Here is a 24,312-nt window from a genome sequence, read left to right as displayed (position 1 = left end):
TAGCCTGGAATCCGGTGAGTGGAACCTGGGTCAACGCTGCTACCAGCGAAATGATAGAAGTAAGAACGATGAGAGATGTTGGCTCTGTACTATAGTGATAAAGAGAAGCAACCCCTCGAAACACTATTTTTGGTTTTAGTATGTAATAAAGCTTCTTCAGACCATATCATCGGCAGAAACGACAGCATAAGCAAATTACCCGTCGATGAGGACCGTATTCCGCTGGTTTCTGATAGTGTGGTAGTATGATAGTACTATTCAGTCAATCTATTTATATGTAACTCTTGGTATCGTGTTTGTTGATTTTGATGACGATTTGTCGCTGCAGCATTCTAGACTTGCAAATGATCGACGTCTCTCCGTTTACAGGAACGATTGTATCACCTGCGGCTTTTTTTGTTGCAAAGCCAGAAATGAGATGTTGACGTAAATTTGCTATCTCGAGAGACAATGCGAATAACTAACTGGTCCATGTCTTGAATCCAACTATTAGTTTGATGCTTGTAAAATAATTTAAACTAATTAAGATAGCCCATATTGTCTTACATAAATTTTCGAGAAGCAGTTAACCTAAGAAACATTAATCAAACCTTCTCCTCGTCTTTGTTGTTTACGCAATTTTGCTAGTTTTTATTCAAGAGCGGACCTATATGTTTATGGCTGACTTTCCATCTATAGAATAGCATGTCACCATTCTGGGCAGCATGGATTACTTGTAAGAGCAGCAGCGTGATGATGAGATGCCTGCGCAAGTACCTCTCTCTTCTTTTGCGTCTCCACTTCTCTCATTAACTTTGATGTTTTGTGTTGTGTAATACCGTCTATATTTTTTTCGCTGTCATGCACTAAGATATACCTACACTTATAATTGCCTTTTTTTGCCTGATGAAAAACCAATCACTAAACCTGCAGTAATATGATGCCTCTTTCATCAAGTCATTACCTTTTTCTTCTTGGCAGAGCATCCGTAGTATCATTCATAATTGTGCAATCATATTAGTCAGCCGATAGTACTTTTGCAAGTAAGAAATAACTGCAATATACTGCATTGGTATATATTAAAGATAAGCGACTGAAATGCATTATTAACCATATACTTTGTTGGGAGATTACTACATTAGATATTACTACTACATCTAAAGACATCTTTACTTTTGGGTTTCATCTTTCGTTTATCTCCCCAGCCTTCGGGCATTTAGACTCCCGCAGCTTTCACTAATGTACACTCCAGACTACCACCGAGAATTCCGTTTTGCACTTTATGTTGCAATCTATGCAAACCAGCACTGCCGCTAACTGATTGATATGCGCAAAATTGTTGCGCAGGTGTAAGACCGTTTCGATCTTGGTCCGATTTTCCACGTATTTTTCGAAGTGAATTGATATCGCCGAGTTCCGTTGCGGCCTTGAGTGCACTTCCCTGCCCACCATTCGATACAGCATCAATGGCATCTACGCCAGTAGCAGGCTTTTGTTGGCCTTCTTGTTGAGTAGTTGTAGTAGTAGTACCAGCAGCATCTTGAGGACCTACAGGAGCTGCTTGAACAAAAGCGGCGAGCATACAAGCGGCGGCAGCAACAGTGATGAGCGAGAAGCGCATTGTTGTATGTATAGCAGATGGAGGTATTCAAATAAAGTAAGTTGCAATGGCGTGTATGTGTATGGTTTCTACGATGAAATTGTCCTATTTATACAATTCTTTCCCACAACGTTTCTTTGATGCAGATCATGAAGGAGGTTATCTAAGATGATCGCTCACTACACTTACGATCTTGCAAAGGAGAAAACGGGTTAGCAGCTTTATCACGCAGAGGTAATAAGTATCGGAAATGGAGAAGTGCAACAACGTTGGCATGCAGGAGTCAACGAAGTACACGTCCTTTGCCTCACAAAAAAGGAGAGTAATCTAAAAAAAAGTTCATCTGAGTTTTCAAGTTAGTGCCTTTCATATAAGGTATCAATAGTATTACTTATCGGCTCTATCTGTATTATGCCCGAGAAGTATAATAGCAGCTCTAATAATGGTAAAAAGAAAAGGAAAAATATATATAGACGCATGCCATCTTCGATAGAGAAACAAATCTTTGCTGAGGATGGTAACAGCGGGATTTGGCACTATACATTGACGCTTTTGCTTGATGCAAAATTAAAAGATCGCTCGTGCCAAGCATAATAAAAATCCAGTAACGATATAAGAAATTACTTGTATATCATAGTAGCCTGGTGATTCTCTGCGACAGTAAAATCTCCATCGAGAAAGCTGGTGTATTCAAGTATTTGCTGATTTTTAAGCAACAAGTATAGCCGCAATTCCATGTTGTAACGCGTTACAAAAAGCTACAGGCTTAAAGTAGCTACCTGACCTTCATACACTGTCATCACACAGTTACACGCCAAGTATGTATATAAATGCAGCTTTTTTTTTAACTCGACAACTTTGTCATTTCGAAATCGGAAATGTATGATATTCGTCTTGCATTGAATCTTATGCGCGCTATTTCTCGATTCATAATCAAGTATTTCTTGCAACTGTACTTTATATTTCCACCCTATATATGTACTGCATAGCAAATCATACGGCCAAGCTAATGTATGTAGAGGTTTTGTACTTTAAGGCTTGAAAGATTAAGCTACAGTGAAACCATAGTTTAAAAGTGTACAAAAAGCTAGTACCAATTGAGAGAAGCAAAGAGATTTCGATTTGCTACTGTATGCATTGACTGTTACGTTTCCGGTGGTAAAACGTTACTAAAAGCTGCGAGTTAGGGTCATAACTTTGATCACAGAAAAGAAGAGGTCGACCAAGCGATCAGGATCAGGTAGTGCGGTGGATATACCTGATGGCTTTGGAATACATATAGTCCGCCAAAACTTTTTTTGTCTTCTTCCCGTCTCTCACATATCTCACGAAAAAAAAACCCTTCACGACCATTCCACACATCTAACATCTTAATGTTCATAATTATAAAATACTTCTTTAATAGCGAGGCTGATGTTCTGAAGGACCAGTTGTTGAACTGTTCCAGCTTTTCAACACGTTTGTTTCATCGTGAAACATTGTTGCAAGTCGACCAAGAACAGGAACAGGAACAGGTACAGTGGTTCCCCGTTTAATTTCACTCTCAATAAGATAAACCCTCAATTATTTCAACTTTTTTCCATACCCCCTCTTAGCATAGAACACTGCTTGAATCACCCTCGTTTTGTGTCAACCCTCACATAGTTCAACCAAATTTATACCCCTTGAGGTTGAAATTAAGTGGGGAACCACTGTACGCGTTTTGTTGTTTTTGTTTTTTCAACTTATTCTTCAATCTTTCAAAAGAATCAACAAATCTACAAAAACATAAGCTTACTTTAAGTACTATTATTAATCTGATGATTTTTCTAATATATTACCTATCCATAGCTTCTTCAGAAAGATTATTAGATGCTGTGGATGCAGCTTCGTCAGTTTCCATGATGCTATGTTGTGGTTGTTGTATTTGGTGTTGCTCTTGTTGTGACGATGATGGTGATGGTGATGATAGTGGACAGATCAAACTGATTTCAAGGACCCGGATGACCTTTTTATTAAAAAAAAGGTTAATGCTCGCTCAAGTCTTTCATGTAATTACATACCAAATACATATGCTTGCATGGTCAACTGTTTGTCTGGTGATCGACACAAGTGCACGACACAAGATAATCTTTGTCAATATTGACCGAAACATCATATGTACAGTGCCCGCTCGATAATTCGATACTCGATAACTCGATATTTTCGATAATTCGATCACTTTCTCAAATGACCAGGCTGGTAAGCAGTAAAATATCGACAAATCGATAATTCGATCATCGATCGCTTGCTGTGACATATCGACAAGTATAAACCAATAGAAATGCTTAGTGACGCGGAATTGAACCAGCGATCAGTGTCGGATCATACATCAGAGTCCAGATTTAACATGTATTCCCAATGAATATTCCTTTTCTTAACGGAGTCCCAATTTCATAACTCGATATTTCGATAATTCGATCACTTATGGCTGTGACCAAAGTGATCGAATTATCGAGCGGGCACTGTAGTACTTTCTTCAAGGTCAGTGAAAGAAAGTACTTTGTAAACGTCCCCTTCTTGACCAACAATTTTTGGCAGCGGCTTCTTCATCTATGATTTGCGCAAAAAGGTTTGTATAATAGTATATATGAAATAATATTAAATCAAATGGCGAAAGAGATACTTACCGTTCAATTCATGGGCTCATGCAAGTCTCATTCTTTCTGCCTTGTTTATTGTACGAAGCCTAAAGTTGGCTACCGTACATACATGATCTTGCATTATACCCGGAAGAACATGGCTCCAAAGGATGTAGATAAGCACGTCAACACGTTGTCTTCGCAAGCTTAGCAAATATTTCTTTGAGGTGACGGTGCCAGCTCTCTATGTAGTTATTTGTATTTATGTGATGATGGTGCTTTATATACGTGGTAAGTAATAGAATTCGTCGAAAAATGACATAAAAATATTAGATGAAGCAATAACTTACACTGCGCCATGCTTGGCTTCATTTTTCACGTTTAGGAAGCAACTCCCTTTCAAAGTACAAATACAAACGAGCGCTTTCCCATTCATCCTCACCATCAATGGACTAAGTTTCAAATCGTTCATGTACTAGATCGAAATCTTTTGGTACCTCAGCTTTCATCATATTCATCATTAGGGAAAGTGCATGTTCACGCATGTCTTTCTTCTCCTTCAGAGTTTTTGATGGATCGGACGGTTTTGCGGTGAGTTTGGACAGAATGTTCTTCTACCATGCTCTAAGGACATGCCAGTGGCAGATAAGTAAGTTCACTTTGTCAGTTAATGTTTTTTGGACGGATAATCATTTACATAGTTATACGCCTTATTAATAGCAATATATTCTGTATCAGAATCGTCGATCATAACACGGGATGGTATATATTCATGCTCATCCTTCAGCCATTGAAGCGAATACATAATAGGATATTGACCTTGAGATTTGTAATCATCCACGCCAATGGCTTGCCCTTTCCAGTAGTCCTGCATCTTGCTACAAGTGTTTAAAGATAACAGTCATGTTTGGTACCATCCACGCAAGTCTTATGGGTTGAATCAAGACAAACAAGGTCTCCGTCCTCTTTCAATTGCTATATAACAAGGAATATATATATAATTAGATATGTGTATAATGCATCTTCATTTGGATCGATTGTTGTACCTTTAACTGCAGTCCAAGTGTTATTTATTTCTAATAGGCAAAATATCTGGCCAATAAAATTTGAGGTTTATGGGCGAGCAATTCAAGGCTTGCTTCTTAGAATAGCATCGGACCCGGTGTATCATGCATCTTTTACATTGTTGAAAGTTGAAAAGTGTTTTTCCGGCAAGTTGCACGCGTTTGATTATGCTTTCTAGCCAATTCGGTCTAAAGTTTTAAAAGACGGCCAATCTGGTATGTAATTGTTAAATTGGTGAGGAATGTTAGTCAGTCCGTTAAAAGTCCAATTTTGAAACACGCAGTTTCATTAAAATTGATTTTAATGCTTAATATAGCCATAGTAAAAAAAAGGGCATGTCAGTACCAGCTTTGGATATACAGAAATGCTCAAAATTACTAACAGTAAATATAGATTTTCCAATTAAAAATGGACTATTCAATCATTACACATTTTACAGCATATAATAGCTATTGATATCAAAACAAATGGAGAAGCCTCAGGTACGTACACACATATTTTAAAGACAAGGCACTCATTAATCAGCTAGAGTTAGTCGAGTTGCCAATGAAGCTGTCAGCATCCATTTCACGCCGATGATGTTTATCAAAGTATGAGCGATCAATAACACGTACGTATCTTCACGACTTACTAAAGTTACGTTCAATGGAAAGCACCAAGCAGATGGTATATAAATAGTATATACAAACAAGTACAATAAAAGAGATTGTCTATTAAGGTAGTTTAAAAAGAAAAGTGATATATAAAAGGGTAGCTATATCTGATAGAGAGGAAACAAATAATTAAGCCGCTACAGAGATGCTTGCCATTCTATTCATCGTCGCTGCGCTTTTCCATATCAGCGCATGGGCTCTTAATGGCGTCGTCATCAAGGAAGGCCTCGAAAAAGCTAACATTGTTCCTGATGGTATCTGATACACCGGGCACTTCTATAGATGACCAAATGGTATGCTTTGTTGCTAACCATTATTTCTCTGGATATAAACGGAAACAGTTTTCACTGGGTTCGAGCCTCAGAGTGAATTGCGGATTACTTACCATATGACAAAGCAATTGCGGATGGGCATGACAACCACCACTGATGAAACCGTAAAGTCACCTCACGTTTGGTTCTCGAAGACAAACGATCTGTCGCAATATACGTTGATGATGGTAATAGACTCATGCTCATTTTTGATTTTTAAGCTATTGTCAATTCTTAAAAATCAACATTTTTCCATTACAATAGATTGACCCAGATGCTGGAGACAATGGACCTTACCTCCACTGGATTGTTACGAACATTGACGGTCAAAAGCCTGCTTCGGATGTTGACAATAAAGAACATCAGCATACCACATACGACCCTCCAGCTCCCCTTGCAGAAAGTGGCCCTCATCGCTATATCTTTGCAGTATATGAACAATCCGAGGTCAATAGGGCTAGCTTTACCCCGGTTGAGAGCCGGGAAAACTTTGATTTCAACAAGTTTGCAGAAGACAATGGATTAAAACTCGTCGGCGCCTTGTATATGATGCAGGAAGCTTCTTCATCGTAATAACTGTTTGTAAAAAATACAAATAAAAAGGCTTTCTTTCGTACTCTCGCGTAAAGATTGTTCCAGTAGCCCCTTTATTCATTGTGTTGTTTTCACAAGACAACATGTTTATTATATCGCTGGGGCATTGATACAAGTATTGCCATGTTTAGACCAGTTCAACGCTGGCTACACAATTTTCTGGTACTGTATTTAACCGCTTCTGATCGAAGACGCACAATATGTAGTAGTCCGTAGGGCAAAAAAAGAGGTTACAGATTACATTACTCCCTAGGAGCAATGATGTTCATATCATATATGGTCTCAATGCAGCTTTTTACGACACTCCATATCTCAATTATTATATCCAGCTGCCGCTCAGAGTTAATCGGTTTGATATTCAAAAGCTATCCTGCGATGTAAAAGCTTCTAGTTTCTCATGTACCTTGCCGACATGCATAAGCAGTAATTTATGCCTTACCTGTGGCACAAAAACGGTACAATTCGTATTTGTAATCCCCGAACGGGGTTAGATAAACCATTATGACACTGGGAATTAAAGACACTTCTTTTCTTTCCTCTTTATTTTTTACAACACCACCATGGCACAAGCAGATATTGTATTGGTATGATGCTCATTCACTTTTTTACTTACATCTTTTTACGGATAATTTGTATAAGCATTATATATGGGTCATGATAGTAACGAGTTCATATAGCATTGGTATCCAATGTCACCATTCGCACAAAAACTTGCGTGGGTGTTGAATTACAAGAATATCGACTACAAGGTCGTTCAGATCTCGCCTGTTGAGCCTCGTCCACTTCGAAGACCTCTTGACGGCGGATATCGCAAGACGCCTATTCTCCAAATTGGCAACCATGTCTATTGCGACACGAAGCGCATTATTGACGAGCTCGAGAAAAGGTAAACTAAAGAATATCAAAGCAAAACCCGTGGCGGCATGCACTGACACATTTACTTTTTCATGCTCCGATTCAAAGATATCCTCAGCCATCGATCTATCCAAAGCTGAAATCCGGCGAATCAACCACTGCATTGGCCAAGAGTATCGCCGTATGGCTAGAGTCAATGCTTTTTGGCGCCGTCAGCCAACAATTCGATGTCGCACTTTTGCCCGAAAAGTTCAAGAAAGATCGCGATGGATTCCTTGGCCGAAAGTTTGGTGGTGGATCGCCTTACCTGAAACTGGATCTGCTCGCCCAATTGGCACAAGCCGAAGAGTTGCTTGGTGACAAACCATATGTGTTGGATACGCCCTCGCTCTCCCTGGTGGATCTGTCGTTGGCAAAAAACACTTTCTTTTTGAGCAATGTATGCGGACCTGACTTTGTGGAAGGAAAAGCACCCAAGCTCGCTCGTCACATGCAGCGCATCTTTGCAGAGGCTAAAATGTCGCGTACCGAGGAGATGCCGAAGGTGAAGGCTGAGCAAGCATTGGAAATCGCTCAGAACCAGTATCAGCCTTTCGATGGTCAGGAGCAGAGCATCTTGACGGAATTAAAGGTCGGTCAGGACGTCGTGGTATTGCCGCTGGATACCGGCAAAGTACCTTCCACGGGCATCTTGCGAAGCTTAACTCAGGATGAGATTGTCATTGAGCACAAGACAGAAAAGATTACTGCCCTTATCCATTTCCCTAGTGTCGGCTTTATTGCTACACCTGCCCCCAAGTCTAATCTTTGAAAAAAGGGCACGTGATATCCCTCTTTCCTCTTCAACTTTCTTTCTTCCGATCCACTGTATTAATGATTGTAACTTTGTAATAAGCAGAAACAAAGCCGGATGGCGATTAGCACTACTTTTGTTGAAAGGCAGAGATATGATATTCATCTGCATGGTTTATCGAGAGAACTTAATGCAACAGAGCGATTTGTGTACTTTCAACTGCCGAAAGGGCATAACATAGCAATTATATCAAGGCACTCGAATTGTCGATGCGCTTTCGCCTTTCAATGATAGACAGAAGCAAATCTTAATGTAAAGCACCAATTGCTATAGATAAAATTGAGCTGCTATATCGAGCATTAAAAGGCATAAGAGCAGTTGTACCATAGATTTTTCTGATGTAAGTTTTAACATCGTTACAAGTCACCATCTAAACGTCAAATGTACACTTTGGAATCCGACTGTCGATACCATTTACAACGGAACCATCCCACATTCTAACTAAAGTGTACTCTTGAAATTCGTATACCGGCTTACGATATTCTAGAAAAAGGGTTGTAATGGCGTGTTATCTTCTAGCTAGATTTACTGTGAACGTACTGTTGATGTCAGCAATAACTCGGTTCCAGACGTGCGCGTCTCCAGTCTCTCGTGTACGAAGAAGTACGAAAGTTAAAAGCACTAGCACTCGACCGGCTCGTGATTGCCAAAAGAACTCATTTGAACAAGAAAGAGTAGTATTCCGTAGGCATCAAGCGATGTTTTTGCATGGACACATGGGTGATTCTATACGTAGTGAAGAAAACGCGGGAGGTGGATGGTGCCAATCCCAGAAGGTCACAGACTTAACACTTTCTTTTTGGCAGGCCCGCCTTTGTCTTGCACCATTCGTGAGAATACAGGACATGCGAGTCCTTCTCTTTGCTGCTTTTTAAATGCCGGTTCTGTGATCAAATGCCTTAGTTGCACTTTTAAAAAACCTTGAGAGGAATAAAATGGATGAAAATGCCTAATGAGGGGCAAACAGCCTCCTCTCATCCTCCTTCTGAATAAGGTTCCGTACATGTTGACAGTTACTTCATCTATGGATATCTAAGCACTTGCATCAAATTGCGAAAGAAGGGGTACATACTCCTAAAGACATCCAAACAGCAAAGTGGCAAACGTGAAGTGCATGAACCTGAATGCAAACAGTGGTACATGCTTTCTTTGCTACGTACTGTAACTTACAGAAAGAACCTGCTCGCAAAAACACGTACAAGCAATGAAGTGTATAAATGATGCATACATACTTTGTAATATGGAAGGTTTGTAAATAGTCGAGCTTGCAGCAAAAGATATTACCAAATGATACTCCTCTTGAATGCACGGTGGCAAAATTAAGAAAGGTAATGTATGTAGTACTACTGCCACAATTGTCCAAAGTACAGTAAGCGACAACCCTCATGCGATTTTAAAAGAAGGGTCATCATTATTCATCCTTCATTATGTACTTCTTATGCAGCATTTGGCAATACATTTATAAAAAACTGCTCAGACATTCCGGCTTCGGTCTCAACTGTCATAACTATCTCAACATATATCATAAGTTTGTGTTCAAGCCTCTGATTCTTATTAATGTCTTTCTCAATTTCTTCAGAAAGCTATAAACTACATATGTTTTAGCTCAAACTAGCAATTTTTTGTCACTGGCCTCACTTCAGCACAAGCTTTTCCCCTCATATGTCAGTTAGATATGCACATTGCTGCCATTATATAAGAAAAGGAGAGTGACAGTGAGCGAGGGTGAAAAGAAAAGGGGGTTGGATCGACATGGTGCGTTAAACTTAAGTTTTTCTTGTTTATAAAATAACAAGATGAGGAGGATGACAGTACGACTAACTACATTGTTTTCATCCCGCAGAAGAGTCTTTTCAATTATGACTTATAGTAGTGATCACAGTACACCATTGTTGTCACCTAAAAAAGATGTAACCAAGCCCACCACAACATCATCGACGTCGACTTACATTGGCCCAAGCACATATAGTACTGTCATCAAGAACACAGCGTCTCCTCAACTGCTTTCAGCAAAGAAAGAAAAGGCCCCTGAGAAGCATGGAACGAAACCTCTTCGCTTATTGACTTGGTCAGAGATACCTAAATGGATGCGATTCAATCAATACATCATAACATCCTACCGTCCTCCGTATTATAGCTACTCTGCATGTATAAGAAGTGTTTTTCAAATTCATAATGAAACCGGTGAGTAATGGTATCGTGAATCATTTTATTTTTTAAAGCGAACAGCTATATATTGCATCAGTTTACCAACTGTAAGATTCTAGGAAACATTTGGACGCATCTCATCGGCTTGATTGTTACGATTGTGCTTTTTCTCGAGTATCTGTTCCATCAAGGCGAGTGGAAAAGTTTGTCAGGAGTGGTTGATTTATCAATGGTGACGTTCTTTATCTGCTGTATCGGCTGCTTGACATGTAGTTGTACGTATCATACTTTTGCTTGTCACTCTAAAACCGTGTCTGTTGCATGTAACTGTGTCGACTACCTCGGTATTTCACTCTTGATCATGTAAGCCATTTTTTTAGTCCGTGTAATGAATTTCAAATAAAAGACGCTAAATGACGATAATGACATTTGTCTACCATACATAGCGGTAGTTGGTGTCCTATTTTGCATTTTGTCTTTTACTGTGAACCAGTGTATCAAGGTAAAAAACGACATTCCTTGATTAATGCAGCCACCCCTTTTGACATGACCTGGAATATGTATTGCGGACTCATCTTATCTCTAAACACAAGCTATATCAATAAGTGTTATGATTGCACTGGGTGCTGCTACAGTAAGTATTTTTTACTGGATAGTCTCGATTACAAAGTTGTTATCTGTTTTTTTAGCAGCGAAGTATACTAATCAAAAGATTGTCTGCTCTTCCAAATGCGTCCTTAAAAAGGCATTGATGATGGTCGTTCCTCGATTCCAATCAGAAAAATATATATGGACTCGAACTTTGGTTTTTGGAGCCCTTACAGCTTCAGGATTTATTCCTTCCATATTCAGCGTTTACATTCATGGCGTGAGTGACTTTGTACAGCGTGTACGTGTCTTCCTTCCAAATACTAACACAGCATGTTGCTATAGACCACTTTTGTGCTTAATATGGGGTACGATTATCTAGTACTGATGTTCTTCTTTTATCTGCTGCTTGGACTAACTTACGCAACAAGGTTAGGCAGGGAAGAGAGAATATATTAGTCATAGTGTACAACAAGCAGAAAATCAAGCTACTAACATCATTTGCTCTTTGCTGTCACCATCAGGTTGCCGGAGAGGCTGTATCCGGGATCATTCGACATTTGGGTATGTTGGTCAAACATTGTAGAAAAAAAAAGAGTCCCACCAATCTCTAACATACACAACTGTTATTAATATACACGTATATAGTTTCAGTCCCACACAATTTCCCATGTTTGGCTGTTGATGGGATTGACGAGTTTTTACTTTGGCATGCTCAAAGCACGAAACTTTTGGGATGCTCAAGAATCAGACGAGCTATACTGTAAAAACTTGATTTCTTTGTAAGGTCTTGTATTGATCTAACAATATCAATTGCTGTCATTGCTTTACTTCACCCGCTAAAAACTACAATACCAAGTATTAAAAACTTATATAATACTATTTATTACTGTACGCGTACAGACGTAAGATGCGAATAATGCTGTGACCTTTATTGTCTTTTCGGTCCTCTTGGTATTTTATCTGTTCTTTATGATACACGCAAAACTGACAGGGAATGTGAGTTTGTTTTTGCAATAAATACATTCTTAATTGTTGTTATCGACGATGAGACTTGTTTGCTTGCAAAGTTTCCTCGACCATCAAATCGAGCCATAAAAACCTTGCTTGGGTTGGCATTAAATTGACCATAATGGGGAGCTCAACCGCAGTAGCCTGCACGCGCGTTGAGGAATTGGACGATGATGTAAGTGAAGGTGATGACCGGTTTTTGCCGCTATTGCTATTATTACGTCTACCAGCAAATGTTTCCACCAGAGTAGTTGTTCCATTTTCCACCAATTGTGGGAACTTTTTCCTACTACTGGATCGATTTTGTGGCGATGACCTTGATGCGATGGATGCTGCTGTGACGGAATTTGTTTGACGATACAGTTCAATGGCTTGGTCGGTGACATGGTACGCGAATGATTTGAAGAGCTTGAGAGGTATGCATTTGATGGGTTCGGTAGGTGTTTGGTTGATAGCGGTATTGGTGCCTGGGATCGTCACGAGTGTGCGGAATAAAATTAGCTCGCACGGACCAGGAATAATTGTGAATGGTGGGATTTCCAGCACTTCGCCATGGAGTCGAGCACCTGTGCCCAGTAGTTTTCCATAATTGGATGTCTGCACAAGCGATTTACAAGCTGTTCCCAAGGCCTTGACGAATCGTCGGATTTGTGCGTTTTGTTGAGCTTGTGAAGGAGCGCCGATACCCGCCATAATCGTGGCAGGCGAAAATAGACTGCTGGTGACGGCAGCAAAGTTGTTGCTGCTGCTGCTGGCACTTATATTATTGTTGGTGGTATTACTTTTACTACTACTGTTGTTACTACTATTATTGTTATGTCGATGATGCTGGAGAATGGGTGAGGTCGATTGGCCGCTGTCTTGACTACTTGTTTCGTGCGGTAACTGGGAATCCAACATGGAAACTGCGAGCATGGACTGTCCTTGTAGGTTATGAACGCATGATTTCTCTTCTCGTCCTAGTTGGATTGCATGTTGGCCGTCTTCATATCGCAATGGAACGACTGGAAACGAAAAGTGGCGGTTCTTGTCCACGAGAATTTCTAGGTTTCCACTACCGCCGCCACCAGCAGCGCTCATTAAGTCTATAGATGCTGCCGCCGCTGCAGGTTGCTGGTGATGGCGAGGATGGTGATGCTTTTCTTCCACCAAAGCAAGCAATCCAACGTAAACACCACCTTCAAGTTGTCTGTTGGAAAATGGCATCGAGAGACTGCGAGTGGATGATACGCTGGAAGAAGGAGATTGCTGTGATGGTGATCCTGGTGGATTATTGTTGTTGTTGTTGTTGCTGTTGCTACTTTCGAGTGAGCCTTTTGCAGAAATCGGCATAGCCATATGCGTTGACTCCACCATTGCTCTCATGTCTTTGAAATAGCTCAGCATGTGTTCAGCCGACAAATTAAGTTTGGCGCCCATGATTCGTGCAATAAATACTGGGTCTGCGAAACGGAAACCCTGGGAAAGCAGCTTGACCGCAAGTTCCTTGTCGTTACCGATTTTGCGGACAAGTAGAATGTGTTCGTCGTCGCTGTCGTATCCCTCTGCTGCTGATACATCTCCTAAAATGTTGTTGGTTTGCTTTTCGTCTTCTACCTGTAATTGCGATGCCGCAGACGAGGCTATGCCACCCAGCTCAAGGTCGAGCTCTTGCTGCTGCCGACTTTGTTGGTCTGAAAGAGGTGACGGTGATTGCGGCTGTTGCTCAAAGAGCATTTGCATGCTAGTATGATGTGTGTTCTGTCCACCATTACTCGATGGCGTGCCTGGCCTTGACGACGAAGGCTGTTTTCTAGAAAGTAGCCGGATAGTTGCGCTTGGGCTCCGTCTGATGGATACCGGAAAGAATCGGTTGCGTGGTTTATGCTTGTACGCCGGTGCTTGTGCATGTAATACGCTGTCGAATAAGATGCCCAAGTCAGCAACCGACGAGAGTTTAAGCTCTTCGGCCAATTGTTGTGCTGCTTCCAAGTATTGCTGAAGGATTGGATCGTTATAGCTTTCGATATTGGGATGTCGTGTCCATTGCGTCGTTGCTTCAAACAATCGAAAGAATAATGGTTGCGATGTTGAGAATGGTCCCACCTGTGGAGAAACAATTAGTTCTTCTTTTCCACTCTCTATTATACGCTTGTACGAAATACCATACAATATGTGTGCTCATGTCATCCATGACTGTTCGTTTCGGTAAAACGCCATCAACCTTCACCAATATTTTCCCTTTGTTATCAAAAACAACCGAATTCAGCACCAGTCGGCGTTGAACCTTTTCTGTTTGGACACTTGCAGAAATAGCTGTTTTCAGAGACAACTGTCCACGCTGTCGAAACACGAGGGCATATAGCAAGATGGCGCATCCAACAATAACAACAGCTGATATGATGCCGACAAGCGCTGCTATACTGAGAGAAGGGACTGGAGCTACGGCTGTGTCAGATGGAATCATATACTCAGTACCGGCCATGGCCGTATAGTGCATACCTATTTGTTTTGATGGTACAAGCGAAGCGAGCGAGAGAAGATGAGTTATATGCATAGTAGAAGCGTGTGTGTCACACAGTGCATTGTGCACTGTAGCTATAGCACTGTGTGTGTGTTACCCTCTCCCAACAAAAGTAAAAAAGTTTACCACAGACAGCAACACCCATCAGCATGGCACAGCCTAACCGCTTATACCATTGGTTCGCCCATTGCTCCCGAAGCTTAAAAAATATGTAAAGGGCCACAGTAACTGCAGCAATTGCAATAATAACAGCCCCAGCAACATACGCAACCTTGTAACGAGCAATAAAATACTTGACGGCAAACTGACCAATATAGTGCATCAATGCAATACCAGACTATAGATAGAGAGCAAATGTTTGATAAAGAGTAAGAGAGATTACCAGTATATTAGCGTGGTAATTGTAGAAGTAATGAAAGAATAGCTTACGCCAGCAAGGATGCCACTGGGAACAATTCGTATTAACTTGGCTTCCTCGGTAACTCCAACAAATGCAAACGAGACAAACATGCAAAAGATGGCGACGACAAGACTGGCGAAGGTATACCCTGCTCCGTATGCGAGTTGATATGTTCTGCTGCTGTCGTTTTCTGCTGCTATTGTGATTGTTAAGCAATTGTTGCCGATAAAATGCATTGACCATATGCCGACGCCACCCATAGAAATCGCTGCAGCTAACAACAGGAGCCTAAACAATGATGATGGTAGTAAAAAACGGTGGGTGTGCGTCGCTGTCGTTAATAAAGATTCTCGTCGTTTTTATCGAAGGTTTGCGAAGTAATGTATGATGATGGACAAACGGTAGCGATATTAACCAGTTGTAAGCGCCTTTATAGTGAGTGCGTTGTGTAAGGAGTTCTAGTGTCGTTAGCGCGCCAATGACGGAATTAACATAGCTGATGACGATAATTCCCGCATTAAAAAATTGCTGTGCAAACACATCCATGCAGAAAGAAGAAGAGAGGAGTAACGGTAAATAGACGAAGGGAGGAAAGGAGGAGATGGAAAGAAGAGAAAGGGAAAGAAGAAGAAGAAGAAGAAGCACACGACGTCGATGTATCTGTCTCGCTCTCAGTCACTCAGTCGCTCACTCGGCGCCTGTACTGATAAGTAATTGATATACCGAAACGGCATGGATCATCACCATCGTCCTATCCGTCAGAAATATTCGATTGTGAGCGAGCGAGGAGATGCAAGAGAGGGGAAAAGTAACAAAAGTGGCAAAGTGCTACAATACACACATATTACGTGGAAACGAAAAAAAAAAGAAAAAAGAAAAGAAGTACCTTTTATGCTTTTTATTCTCACAAGTTGTCGTCGTATCCCTTAGCGTTTATCAACCATTGCCTTATTCTCTACTTGCCATTATCAATGTTGGCCGTTGCTGAAATATACAAGAAAAACATCATTCGATTATTTTGTTTCTTCTTCAATATCGTGCCAAATGAAACGAGAGCTCTCTCTCTCTGGTGTTACATAGTAGTTTGTCCGACCTTGACCAATTGTCACACCGAGAGCGTAAGAGGCAAAAGAGGGGGGAGAGTTCCCTGGCCGCACAAAAGGGAAGACTCTATTTACAAAACAGCTTTACTGGCCGTTATTGCCTTTTGTAACTAACAAACCGGTTGTTGTCAACTGATAACCATTTTTGTACTCACTTAGGGCTCAACAACAATTCTCTGCTCTTACTTGCCAGTTGCAGTGATTGCAGTAAAGAAGAACACGTCGTTCACATATTCTTTTGACCGACTAGCATAGGCGTTAGGATAGCTTTAGCCCAATCCACTACTGTAACCTGTTGACTCACATGTTTGCGCTCAGCCATGTGCATCGACAAACATAGCATTGATCGGCAACCCTTGATAAATCCGCGTGTAACCAACAAAACTGCCGTGCGCCGTTTTTGTTCTCCTTTCTTTTTTGAACTGCTAAAGAGACGCTATGTAAGAGTGTATATAAGACCCCATTCACTTCTTCGCTGCGTGCCGAAAGAGAAACACTTGATTTGTTGTCGATCATTTCATGTATCATCAACCTGTCGCTTGGACAGTCGAGATGTAATTTAAAGCCTGTGCTGCTGATCATGTAGACAGTACTACGATATTTCAGCTTCACGCGGTTTATTTACTTGATTGAAAAAACCAGACATGTCGTTCACACCCCCACTTTATGTTGAACGCGTCATACACCTAAAAAGGTCTTATTCATATTAAAATAAACCACGACCATTGGAAGAATCGATTTCCGTATTACGTTTGCTGCTGTGGCGCCCAACGATTCAATCCAAGCCGCTTTTAATAGCGATCGAGCCTCCACTTTCCTATTGTTGTTTTGTCTTGGCCTAGATTCCGTTGACCCGCGCTAAGTGGGTCGCGCGCCATTGTGCAGTAATGATCAAAACGGTATAGGACACGAAAATTTTGAGTAAATATGTACATAGATGTCCTTCAGAAGTACGTAATTTATGAAAAGTACAAAATGCACCTTGTGATAAAACACAGTATTTCGTCCCTCATCGCATATGCCTATTCGAAAAATGTCGATGATGAAGTAATAAGCTTGTAGTAAGTGGAGTTCTAACAACTTGGATGCTCTTACATGAAATTTTACCTTAAACAAGTTGCGAAGGCCAAGGTTCTGCATCTAGACAAAAATGGTATAGCATTAAGCAGCCATCAGGGTGCATGAAAATGAAGTTTATTCATTATATAATACATATCCTACGCGTTGTCATTGTACAGCTGACAAAGAACTGATTTCAAGAAGATTTTGCAACACTCGCTAAGATTAGATAATACCCGCCTTTATATAACACCTCTAACGTGTGTTTTGTCTTTTATCTCAGTATAAATCCTAGTAATGGCTTCATTACTGCCTAAATCACTTGGATTTTGGTCGTACCGTGATTACAACTACATGTCGCACAGACGTTGACCTTGTTTTAAGCTAGCCTGTATCCACTCAACGCCCGCTTATTCGTGAAATGGCGGTGGTGTTATTACTCTCTTTCTTTTACATCCACTCCTTCTATGATACAGGTGTATACTGTGCAACCTCACTCCCCTTCATGTATGTATATACACATAGGTTTTCGAAATCGATCAACCTTTTTCAGGCTTTATTTTAATAAAGTGCCAGGAAGTTGCGAAGCACAGCTTAACACATGGTGTCATAGTTCGATCCTTCTCTGTATATATAGACCAACGAAAAACGTCAATAAGAAAATTATCTATTAAACCGAGTCCCACTTGCTCTTATCTCTTCGATAGTGAACTTTTTGGTTCGACAGCGGGTTGAAACTTGCCATTGATCTTTAGACCAAGAAATCCTTTATTGATATTAATCACTCGATCCATCTAATACTGTTAGTGCTTTTTGAACGATGGGAGCGATCATGGATGATGTCAATGTTTGTTCTTCCTTGAGCAGCCGCTGCAACTGTTCATGGGATGCGGTCTTCACCTTTTCGAGTGCTACAGTGTCCTTGACTATAAAAAAACGAAGTATGAGTGAGCTTCTTAGCTAGGCTGGAGTGGTTTTACCAAAACATTAGAGAAAAAGTAAGCTGATTATCACTCACCGGCTTCAGCAGCACTGGCAATTTTTTCAATCAAAACACAACCGTTGCATCGAATTTCCATGGGCATCTTTCCTTCGGGTCCAACCAATTCAGTGAGCACTTCTAAAAACGAGCGTGTCTCTTGGGGTTGCTGCTGCTGTTCGCTTGGATCCTCTTCTTGTTCTTCATCCTGTTCTGGTAATGGTAGTTTTGGTGGTTCACCAGTAACAATTGACAGGGCTAGAAAAATTCCGAACATGTCAATACCGTTATATATAAATACACATAGGGATACACACTGATCTTGCATATATCAAATAGAAGGTTTTATATTTTTATTACCTTCTGGCAACATTTCCTTTCCTGTATCTGATCGGCTGTCTGCAAATATCAACGATAATGCAACGAGTCCATCATTCCTGAGAATAGGGAATTTGGATGTTCGCGTCATTTCAGAGATTGCTTGTATAATTGAGCTCTTCGTCAGTTTTTGTCGGTAGGTTGATGAAGCCTGGGCATCTATGTGCAATTTATACAATAAGATTGTTTAATGTCAGCCTAGAAATTGCCATACAATCTTTCGAATATACTTGCCTTGGTGAAACCAAACGGATTTGATAAGATTTGTAAGGATACGTGTGGCTTCACTCTTGGCAGCTGGATCATCAAATCGTCCAAGACAATCCATTACAAGATCCAAGGGAGATTTATCCATTTTACTATTTACTAGCTTGCCACTAATAACCTTTGTGGCATTACCATCTGGAATAGCAATGTAAATTTTTAGTTACCCCTCCTTTTGGATCCACTATTTTTTCTTGAAGAAACTTACATTCATTTGCGCACAAGAGTTTAATGATGCCAATAGTAAGAAATTGATTTCGTTTCAGCATATCATTAGTTGATTCCAGGGTTGGTGAAACGATGGCTATAGCATCTGCCTCTCCGATAACAGTCTTGTTTTCCTCTATAAATATACTGCGGTGTGAGTACTTCTTGCTCTGATACCATACTATCTTTCTGTAAAACATGAGTATTTATCATAACTACTTACTTGGCAAACAGAGATGTTTCAGGCAACCGAGAACAGCATATCGGAAGATCGCCTTGTCCGTCAACTCAAACGCACTTAGCAACGTCTTTTCCAAATGGTGTGTACGCACCAAATCAATACAGTGTTCATCTATGATAAAGAAAATTGTAGATGTTTAACATTAGCTCCGCTGCTATCTATACACGCTTGTTGTTTTTTCGAGTTCCAGCTTTTACCTGTACGAGCAAGATTGCCAATTACATAAATACCACACTGAGCTAATATCTCGGATTTGCTTGTAGCCCATGACATAAATCTTGATAGTAGCTCCTTATCCGCATAGAGCTCCTCTAATTTAGAGTCTAGTAAGATAGATATTAGATAGATTAGATTCTTTATACCGAAAACCAAGAATGGCACTGCTAATGCATAGCCGTCCAGTTTTTTAAAATGCCTAGCAGCTTACCGCTGTATGTAGCACAAACAACGACTTTGCTCACGCTAGTTTGAATTTGCTCAAAGTGCTTGGTATCTTCTTCATCCGCATCCTCATCCTTTAGCTCAGCCTTTTCCATAAAATCAAGCAACACTGAGAGATAACCGGAATCGATAACTGCATTTTGTACAGGCTCTGTAATTATATATAGACACATAGATGAGTTAAAGCCATGTCGATATGTAATTTTTTCCTTGCGAGAAAGAAATTACCATCCTCAGCGATAAGTTGAAGCAGGACATCCACTAAGCTTTCGAGTAAGTCAAGATTCTCGAACCGATCGACTTGCCATTCATATTTTACCATTTCTAGTAAGCGTGGAACACAGTCAAGTGGGAATGCTTTGCGACCTGCATCTATTTTTTGTGAGCCATCATCAGCTCTGTACCTTTCCCTATTTCCAAACAGTATATATTTCACATAATATTTACCATCTCCCATCAAATTGTCCAAGGCTTTCGCTGCAATTGTAACCATGACTTCTTCACCATGATCCATCCGCGCCGGCTGTAATAGATGGGCCATGTAGCTGACACCCTCAGTTTCACTGATTGCTTTCTGTATAGGATCTATCAAAAGAGAAAAAATGGAGAGCGAAAGCGTTTAAATCGCATTACACAATAGAAGCTCCCTCAACTTTTTTGCTTCATGTACGATCTCTTTCTTACCATAATCCATGCTACTGTTTAAGCAGAATCCACATGCAACCTTCGTTAAATCAGGGTTTTGACTTTCTTGTAAAAAGGGAATTACAAGTTGAACTGCGCCAGCTTCAAGAACACGTTTTCTATTGTCGTCTTATCTTGATTTTTCAGCATACACTCAGTATACACAACGGATGCGCATACACATCATGTATATACTATATCTATCATATATGTTTACCATAATCAATACATGCATTGCCCAAGACCCGGAGTGCTTGTACACGGAAATCTAACTGACTCTCGGTCGATAATTTGAGCAGTCGAATTACATGTTCGATAATCATGTTCTCGCCCAAATTGGCACGCACAGTTTCTATATGGGTGCAGTACATATTTAGAATTTTTATGCACAACAACGCGTACTGTTTTCCATGTTATTTTTCGTTACCGGAGGTCAGAGTGCCAGCCAACACTTGCGCTAGCCGTGTTACTTGATTCCATATCACTGACAGTGTCGATGCCGACGCATCTTTCTCCAAAAGTGTGCCTGAATCTATGAGTATTTGTGCAACTAATGGCAGATGACCGACGAGGTAATCTGGAAATAACCGATGGATTGTAGATGCAACAGATAGGAGTTTATACTTCAGTAATAAGCAGGCTATAACTTTCTAATTCACGAGCATACCTTTATTTTCCGTGAGATTGTCAACGTCATGTTGTATTTTTTCGGTCGAGATGTCACTCATGAGTGTCAGGGGGGTCAATATTAGAGATTCAAGCTACACCTCGGTTCAGGCACGACTCAACCCCGCTCCTCTTTCAGTGCAGATCGGCAATAAAAAATAGATGAGACAACAGGTGCATAACAAATAGGTGATCAACCCCGTACCTGAATTTTCAGTAAGAGCACTAAGACTAGATCCCAATAATGATTTAAAAAAAGCGTTCTTTATTGTGATATGTAGTATCGGTTTCCAAAGAATGCTCATACGAATTAAAAACACCCGACCGCAGTAACGTATTTCCTTAGACAACACCCCCTTAGCAACACCGTTCTTTAAGGTAGCAGCACGGTTGCCTGGCCACATTAAGGCCATTACGTCTTTGATATTTGTTATATTTTGCTTTCTTATCGTATTCATCATTTGATTTTTTGTAAAGCTCATGTATAATTCGAAATAGAAAAAGAAAATACTCCAGTCTATTTAGATCCTGACCTTCAAGAGCCAACTAAAGAAAAAATGCTGGGCCGATACCCAACATTCTCCACACATACACCCAAGCGTACACACCATACAGACTCGCGATGTGCACATACACATATCATCGAACTCATATACAAAAACGCCTATATATAATTGATCGATTGATATTATCGAAGTAAATTCATTTCTGCGCTTTCTTTTACTTTACCTTTACTTCTTTAAAAGAAGCAGTGGCAAACGCACACAACAAACTTTCACGCCAAACGTTTAAAAAACAAGCAGCAGCAAACACACAACAACAAAAAACGATGCGTTCTATTTTGGCACTTTCCGCGGCAGCTGCCGTCCTTTTGCAACAGGTCATGGCCGACTCTGTCCCATTGACTGATTCGTTCACAACCTTCCGATGGAACGGTCAAGACGCACTTGCTCAAGAATCATTCACCATCCACTTGGACAAGGCCGCCCGTATCCAAATCACCGACTACAAGAATCGCGGCGACTCGTTCAAAATCTTTGATAACGACGTCCTTTTGGGTGAAACCTCTGAGGTCGAATCCGTTCAGGATGAAGCAGCGTATGCTGCCACCCCTGAAGAAGCCTTGAAGGACGAGCGTTACAGCAAGGGTACCTTCGATCTTGCCGCTGGCGACCACACAATCACTATTAAGGCCAGCGGTCCCTATGATGCCGGCACTGCTGCTATCCGTCTCATTGATGAGGCTGGCCAGAGCTTCCGAAAGAAGAAGAGCGGCAAGGGTGGTAAAGGCGGCTGGGGCGATGACGACGATGACTGGGAAGGCGGCAAAGGAGGTTGGGGCGACGACGACGATGACTGGGAAGGTAGCAAAGGAGGCAAGGGCGGCAAGGGCGGCAAAGGAGGTTGGGGCGACGACGACGATGACTGGGAAGGTGGTAAAGGAGGCAAAGGAGGTTGGGGCGACGACGACGATGACTGGGAAGGTGGCAAAGGCGGCAAAGGAGGTTGGGGCGACGACGAAGGCTGGAAAGATGGCAAGAGTGGCAAAGGCGGTTGGGGCGACGACGAAGGCTGGAAAGATGGCAAGAGTGGCAAAGGCGGTTGGGGCGACGACGAAGGCTGGAAAGGCGGTAAAGGCAGCTGGGAAGGCAAGGACGATGACTGGGAAGGCGGCGACTGGAATGAAGACTGGCACAACAACAAAGCCCCATGGGGTGGCTTTGACACTTCGCATACCATCACCCTTACTAAGACAAGATGGGTCTTTGAAAAGCCAAGTAAGTTACCGTACGACTATGCGCAAAAAAGAAATCCTTGAATCTTTTTGCTTATCATCACTTTTTTTTGCTATGTCCATCTTTCAACTTCGTCACCATATGCGCGCAGCTGCTGTGTAAGTCACCTTCTTGTACGCAAGTTAATTTATAAAATATATTCTGTTGATACTAAGCTTTTTTTTTCAATAACACAGCCCCATTTTCCCTCAACCTGAGCCATCACCATCCGCTGCCCCTTAAGATGGCCAATAAGTGAGTAGGTGCTCGATAACGATAAGAAGAGCGAGCCTTTTAGTTAATAACGCTTACTTTCTTTTGTAGTGGATTAAAACTAACATCATCCACTCTCTACCTAGTCTCTACAGCACACAGCACACTATCTGACACACACACACACTTATTATATATGCCTTAGCACAACAACACTTTCTTCGTATCGTCTTTTACCGTTTAAATCCCATCGCTAAAATAATTTAATTTATTCGTCCTTTTATTGTTTACTGGCGATAATTTGATTTATTCGTCCTTTTATTGTTTACTGTCCGAATTCTTGACAAATTGTTTAAAAAGATCGTTTTTTTATATATAAACAACCACAGTGCGCTGTAAAATATTTGTTGGCACATGTGTCTTCGAAGAACTTAGCATGCGTCGCACATTAAATGGGTCTGGAATGTGTGCCCGTAATTTCTGTAAACAAGCAACAGAGTGAAATATACAGCACACACACGCTATGGCTCATTGCATCAACTTTGAAACTATGCTCGTTTGCAGTCAAATATATTACAAGAAGCATGATATTTGTTTCTGCAGCTGAGCATCTGATTGGCAGCTCCTCTCTACTTTTATGCGGGCAGTTAATCGAGCCGAAACTCTCTCCTCTTCTTTCTTAATCTCGTGTATTTGTATGTTCGAAATGAGCGCAATCGAACCACCCGTTGAATTAAACGGCAGTTGTAGTAAGCAACTATCAAGAATCTCCGATGAGAAGTGCCGTATGTATTATCCAAAAAGAAGTCCTTCCTAAGATCCAGTTCTACAGGCATCTGGAGCTCACAAGTAGAAGAAGATGGAAATATCAACTGCTCGAACGCCGGTTCAAGTGCAAAATGCGTGCCATGCACCGTAGAAGAAATGCTTATGGCATTACAGTGGTTGGTCAATTCGTCGCTAATATGTACTGTATTGAAATGACATGTTTAGAACTATTCATCTTTTAAAAGTAGCAACTGCCAAATATTGACAAGCGACGAGTTGCGTGTATAATCGAATCGAATATAAGCAGTTGTATAAAGTTCTATGTATAAAGATTAGAAATGAAGCAGGGAAAGGCACGACTTGACTAAGATAAG

General features: G+C 40.9%; 7 protein-coding genes across 7 annotated transcripts; 3 read left to right on the top strand and 4 right to left on the bottom strand.

The window, feature by feature from the left end:
- Nucleotides 1–1,195: 1,195 nt before the first annotated feature.
- BDB00DRAFT_788626 (uncharacterized protein) lies at nucleotides 1,196–1,600 on the bottom strand (the record flags this gene model as incomplete). The annotated part of the gene is made up of 1 exon (XM_053120822.1): nucleotides 1,196–1,600. One exon carries the CDS (start codon nucleotides 1,598–1,600, stop codon nucleotides 1,196–1,198), a length of 405 nt encoding a protein of 134 aa, XP_052978904.1.
- A 2,695-nt stretch (nucleotides 1,601–4,295) lies between these two features.
- Nucleotides 4,296–5,235, bottom strand: BDB00DRAFT_827466 (uncharacterized protein). The gene is made up of 4 exons (XM_053123800.1): nucleotides 4,877–5,235; nucleotides 4,656–4,793; nucleotides 4,559–4,631; nucleotides 4,296–4,457 (listed from the first exon to the last, which is right to left on the bottom strand). Exons 1-4 carry the CDS (start codon nucleotides 4,982–4,984, stop codon nucleotides 4,432–4,434), a joined length of 345 nt encoding a protein of 114 aa, XP_052978903.1. The 5' UTR covers nucleotides 4,985–5,235; the 3' UTR covers nucleotides 4,296–4,431.
- Nucleotides 5,236–6,285: 1,050 nt separating this feature from the next.
- On the top strand, nucleotides 6,286–6,781 carry BDB00DRAFT_788625 (phosphatidylethanolamine-binding protein; the record flags this gene model as incomplete). Its single annotated transcript, XM_053120821.1, has 2 exons — nucleotides 6,286–6,396; nucleotides 6,473–6,781. The coding sequence occupies 2 exons, from the start codon at nucleotides 6,286–6,288 to the stop codon at nucleotides 6,779–6,781; spliced, it is 420 nt and encodes a 139-aa protein (XP_052978902.1).
- A 581-nt stretch (nucleotides 6,782–7,362) lies between these two features.
- BDB00DRAFT_873213 (uncharacterized protein) lies at nucleotides 7,363–8,468 on the top strand (the record flags this gene model as incomplete). Its single annotated transcript, XM_053127062.1, has 3 exons — nucleotides 7,363–7,386; nucleotides 7,480–7,688; nucleotides 7,766–8,468. The coding sequence occupies 3 exons, from the start codon at nucleotides 7,363–7,365 to the stop codon at nucleotides 8,466–8,468; spliced, it is 936 nt and encodes a 311-aa protein (XP_052978901.1).
- Nucleotides 8,469–12,146: 3,678 nt separating this feature from the next.
- BDB00DRAFT_827461 (uncharacterized protein) lies at nucleotides 12,147–16,020 on the bottom strand. Its single transcript, XM_053123799.1, has 5 exons — nucleotides 15,576–16,020; nucleotides 15,190–15,448; nucleotides 14,887–15,097; nucleotides 14,407–14,738; nucleotides 12,147–14,342 (listed from the first exon to the last, which is right to left on the bottom strand). Exons 1-5 carry the CDS (start codon nucleotides 15,704–15,706, stop codon nucleotides 12,285–12,287), a joined length of 2,991 nt encoding a protein of 996 aa, XP_052978900.1. The 5' UTR covers nucleotides 15,707–16,020; the 3' UTR covers nucleotides 12,147–12,284.
- A 1,875-nt stretch (nucleotides 16,021–17,895) lies between these two features.
- Nucleotides 17,896–21,335, bottom strand: BDB00DRAFT_939537 (armadillo-type protein). Its single transcript, XM_053129319.1, has 16 exons — nucleotides 21,184–21,335; nucleotides 20,944–21,093; nucleotides 20,734–20,868; nucleotides 20,517–20,645; nucleotides 20,280–20,417; nucleotides 20,237–20,242; nucleotides 20,061–20,204; nucleotides 19,819–19,983; nucleotides 19,589–19,714; nucleotides 19,374–19,502; nucleotides 19,152–19,286; nucleotides 18,914–19,081; nucleotides 18,662–18,838; nucleotides 18,341–18,559; nucleotides 18,065–18,248; nucleotides 17,896–17,947 (listed from the first exon to the last, which is right to left on the bottom strand). Exons 1-15 carry the CDS (start codon nucleotides 21,242–21,244, stop codon nucleotides 18,100–18,102), a joined length of 2,031 nt encoding a protein of 676 aa, XP_052978899.1. The 5' UTR covers nucleotides 21,245–21,335; the 3' UTR covers nucleotides 17,896–17,947; nucleotides 18,065–18,099.
- A 502-nt stretch (nucleotides 21,336–21,837) lies between these two features.
- BDB00DRAFT_426232 (uncharacterized protein) lies at nucleotides 21,838–23,448 on the top strand. Its single transcript, XM_053117343.1, has 4 exons — nucleotides 21,838–22,960; nucleotides 23,070–23,076; nucleotides 23,155–23,212; nucleotides 23,282–23,448. Exons 1-3 carry the CDS (start codon nucleotides 22,012–22,014, stop codon nucleotides 23,198–23,200), a joined length of 1,002 nt encoding a protein of 333 aa, XP_052978898.1. The 5' UTR covers nucleotides 21,838–22,011; the 3' UTR covers nucleotides 23,201–23,212; nucleotides 23,282–23,448.
- Nucleotides 23,449–24,312: the final 864 nt, after the last annotated feature.

Source organism: Zychaea mexicana, assembly GCF_025766255.1.
Source record: "Zychaea mexicana strain RSA 1403 chromosome Unknown BDB00scaffold_45, whole genome shotgun sequence".
Lineage (NCBI taxonomy): Eukaryota > Fungi > Mucoromycota > Mucoromycetes > Mucorales > Lichtheimiaceae > Zychaea > Zychaea mexicana.
Note: the sequence above shows the minus strand (reverse complement) of the source record. Positions and strands in the feature narration are given on the sequence as shown.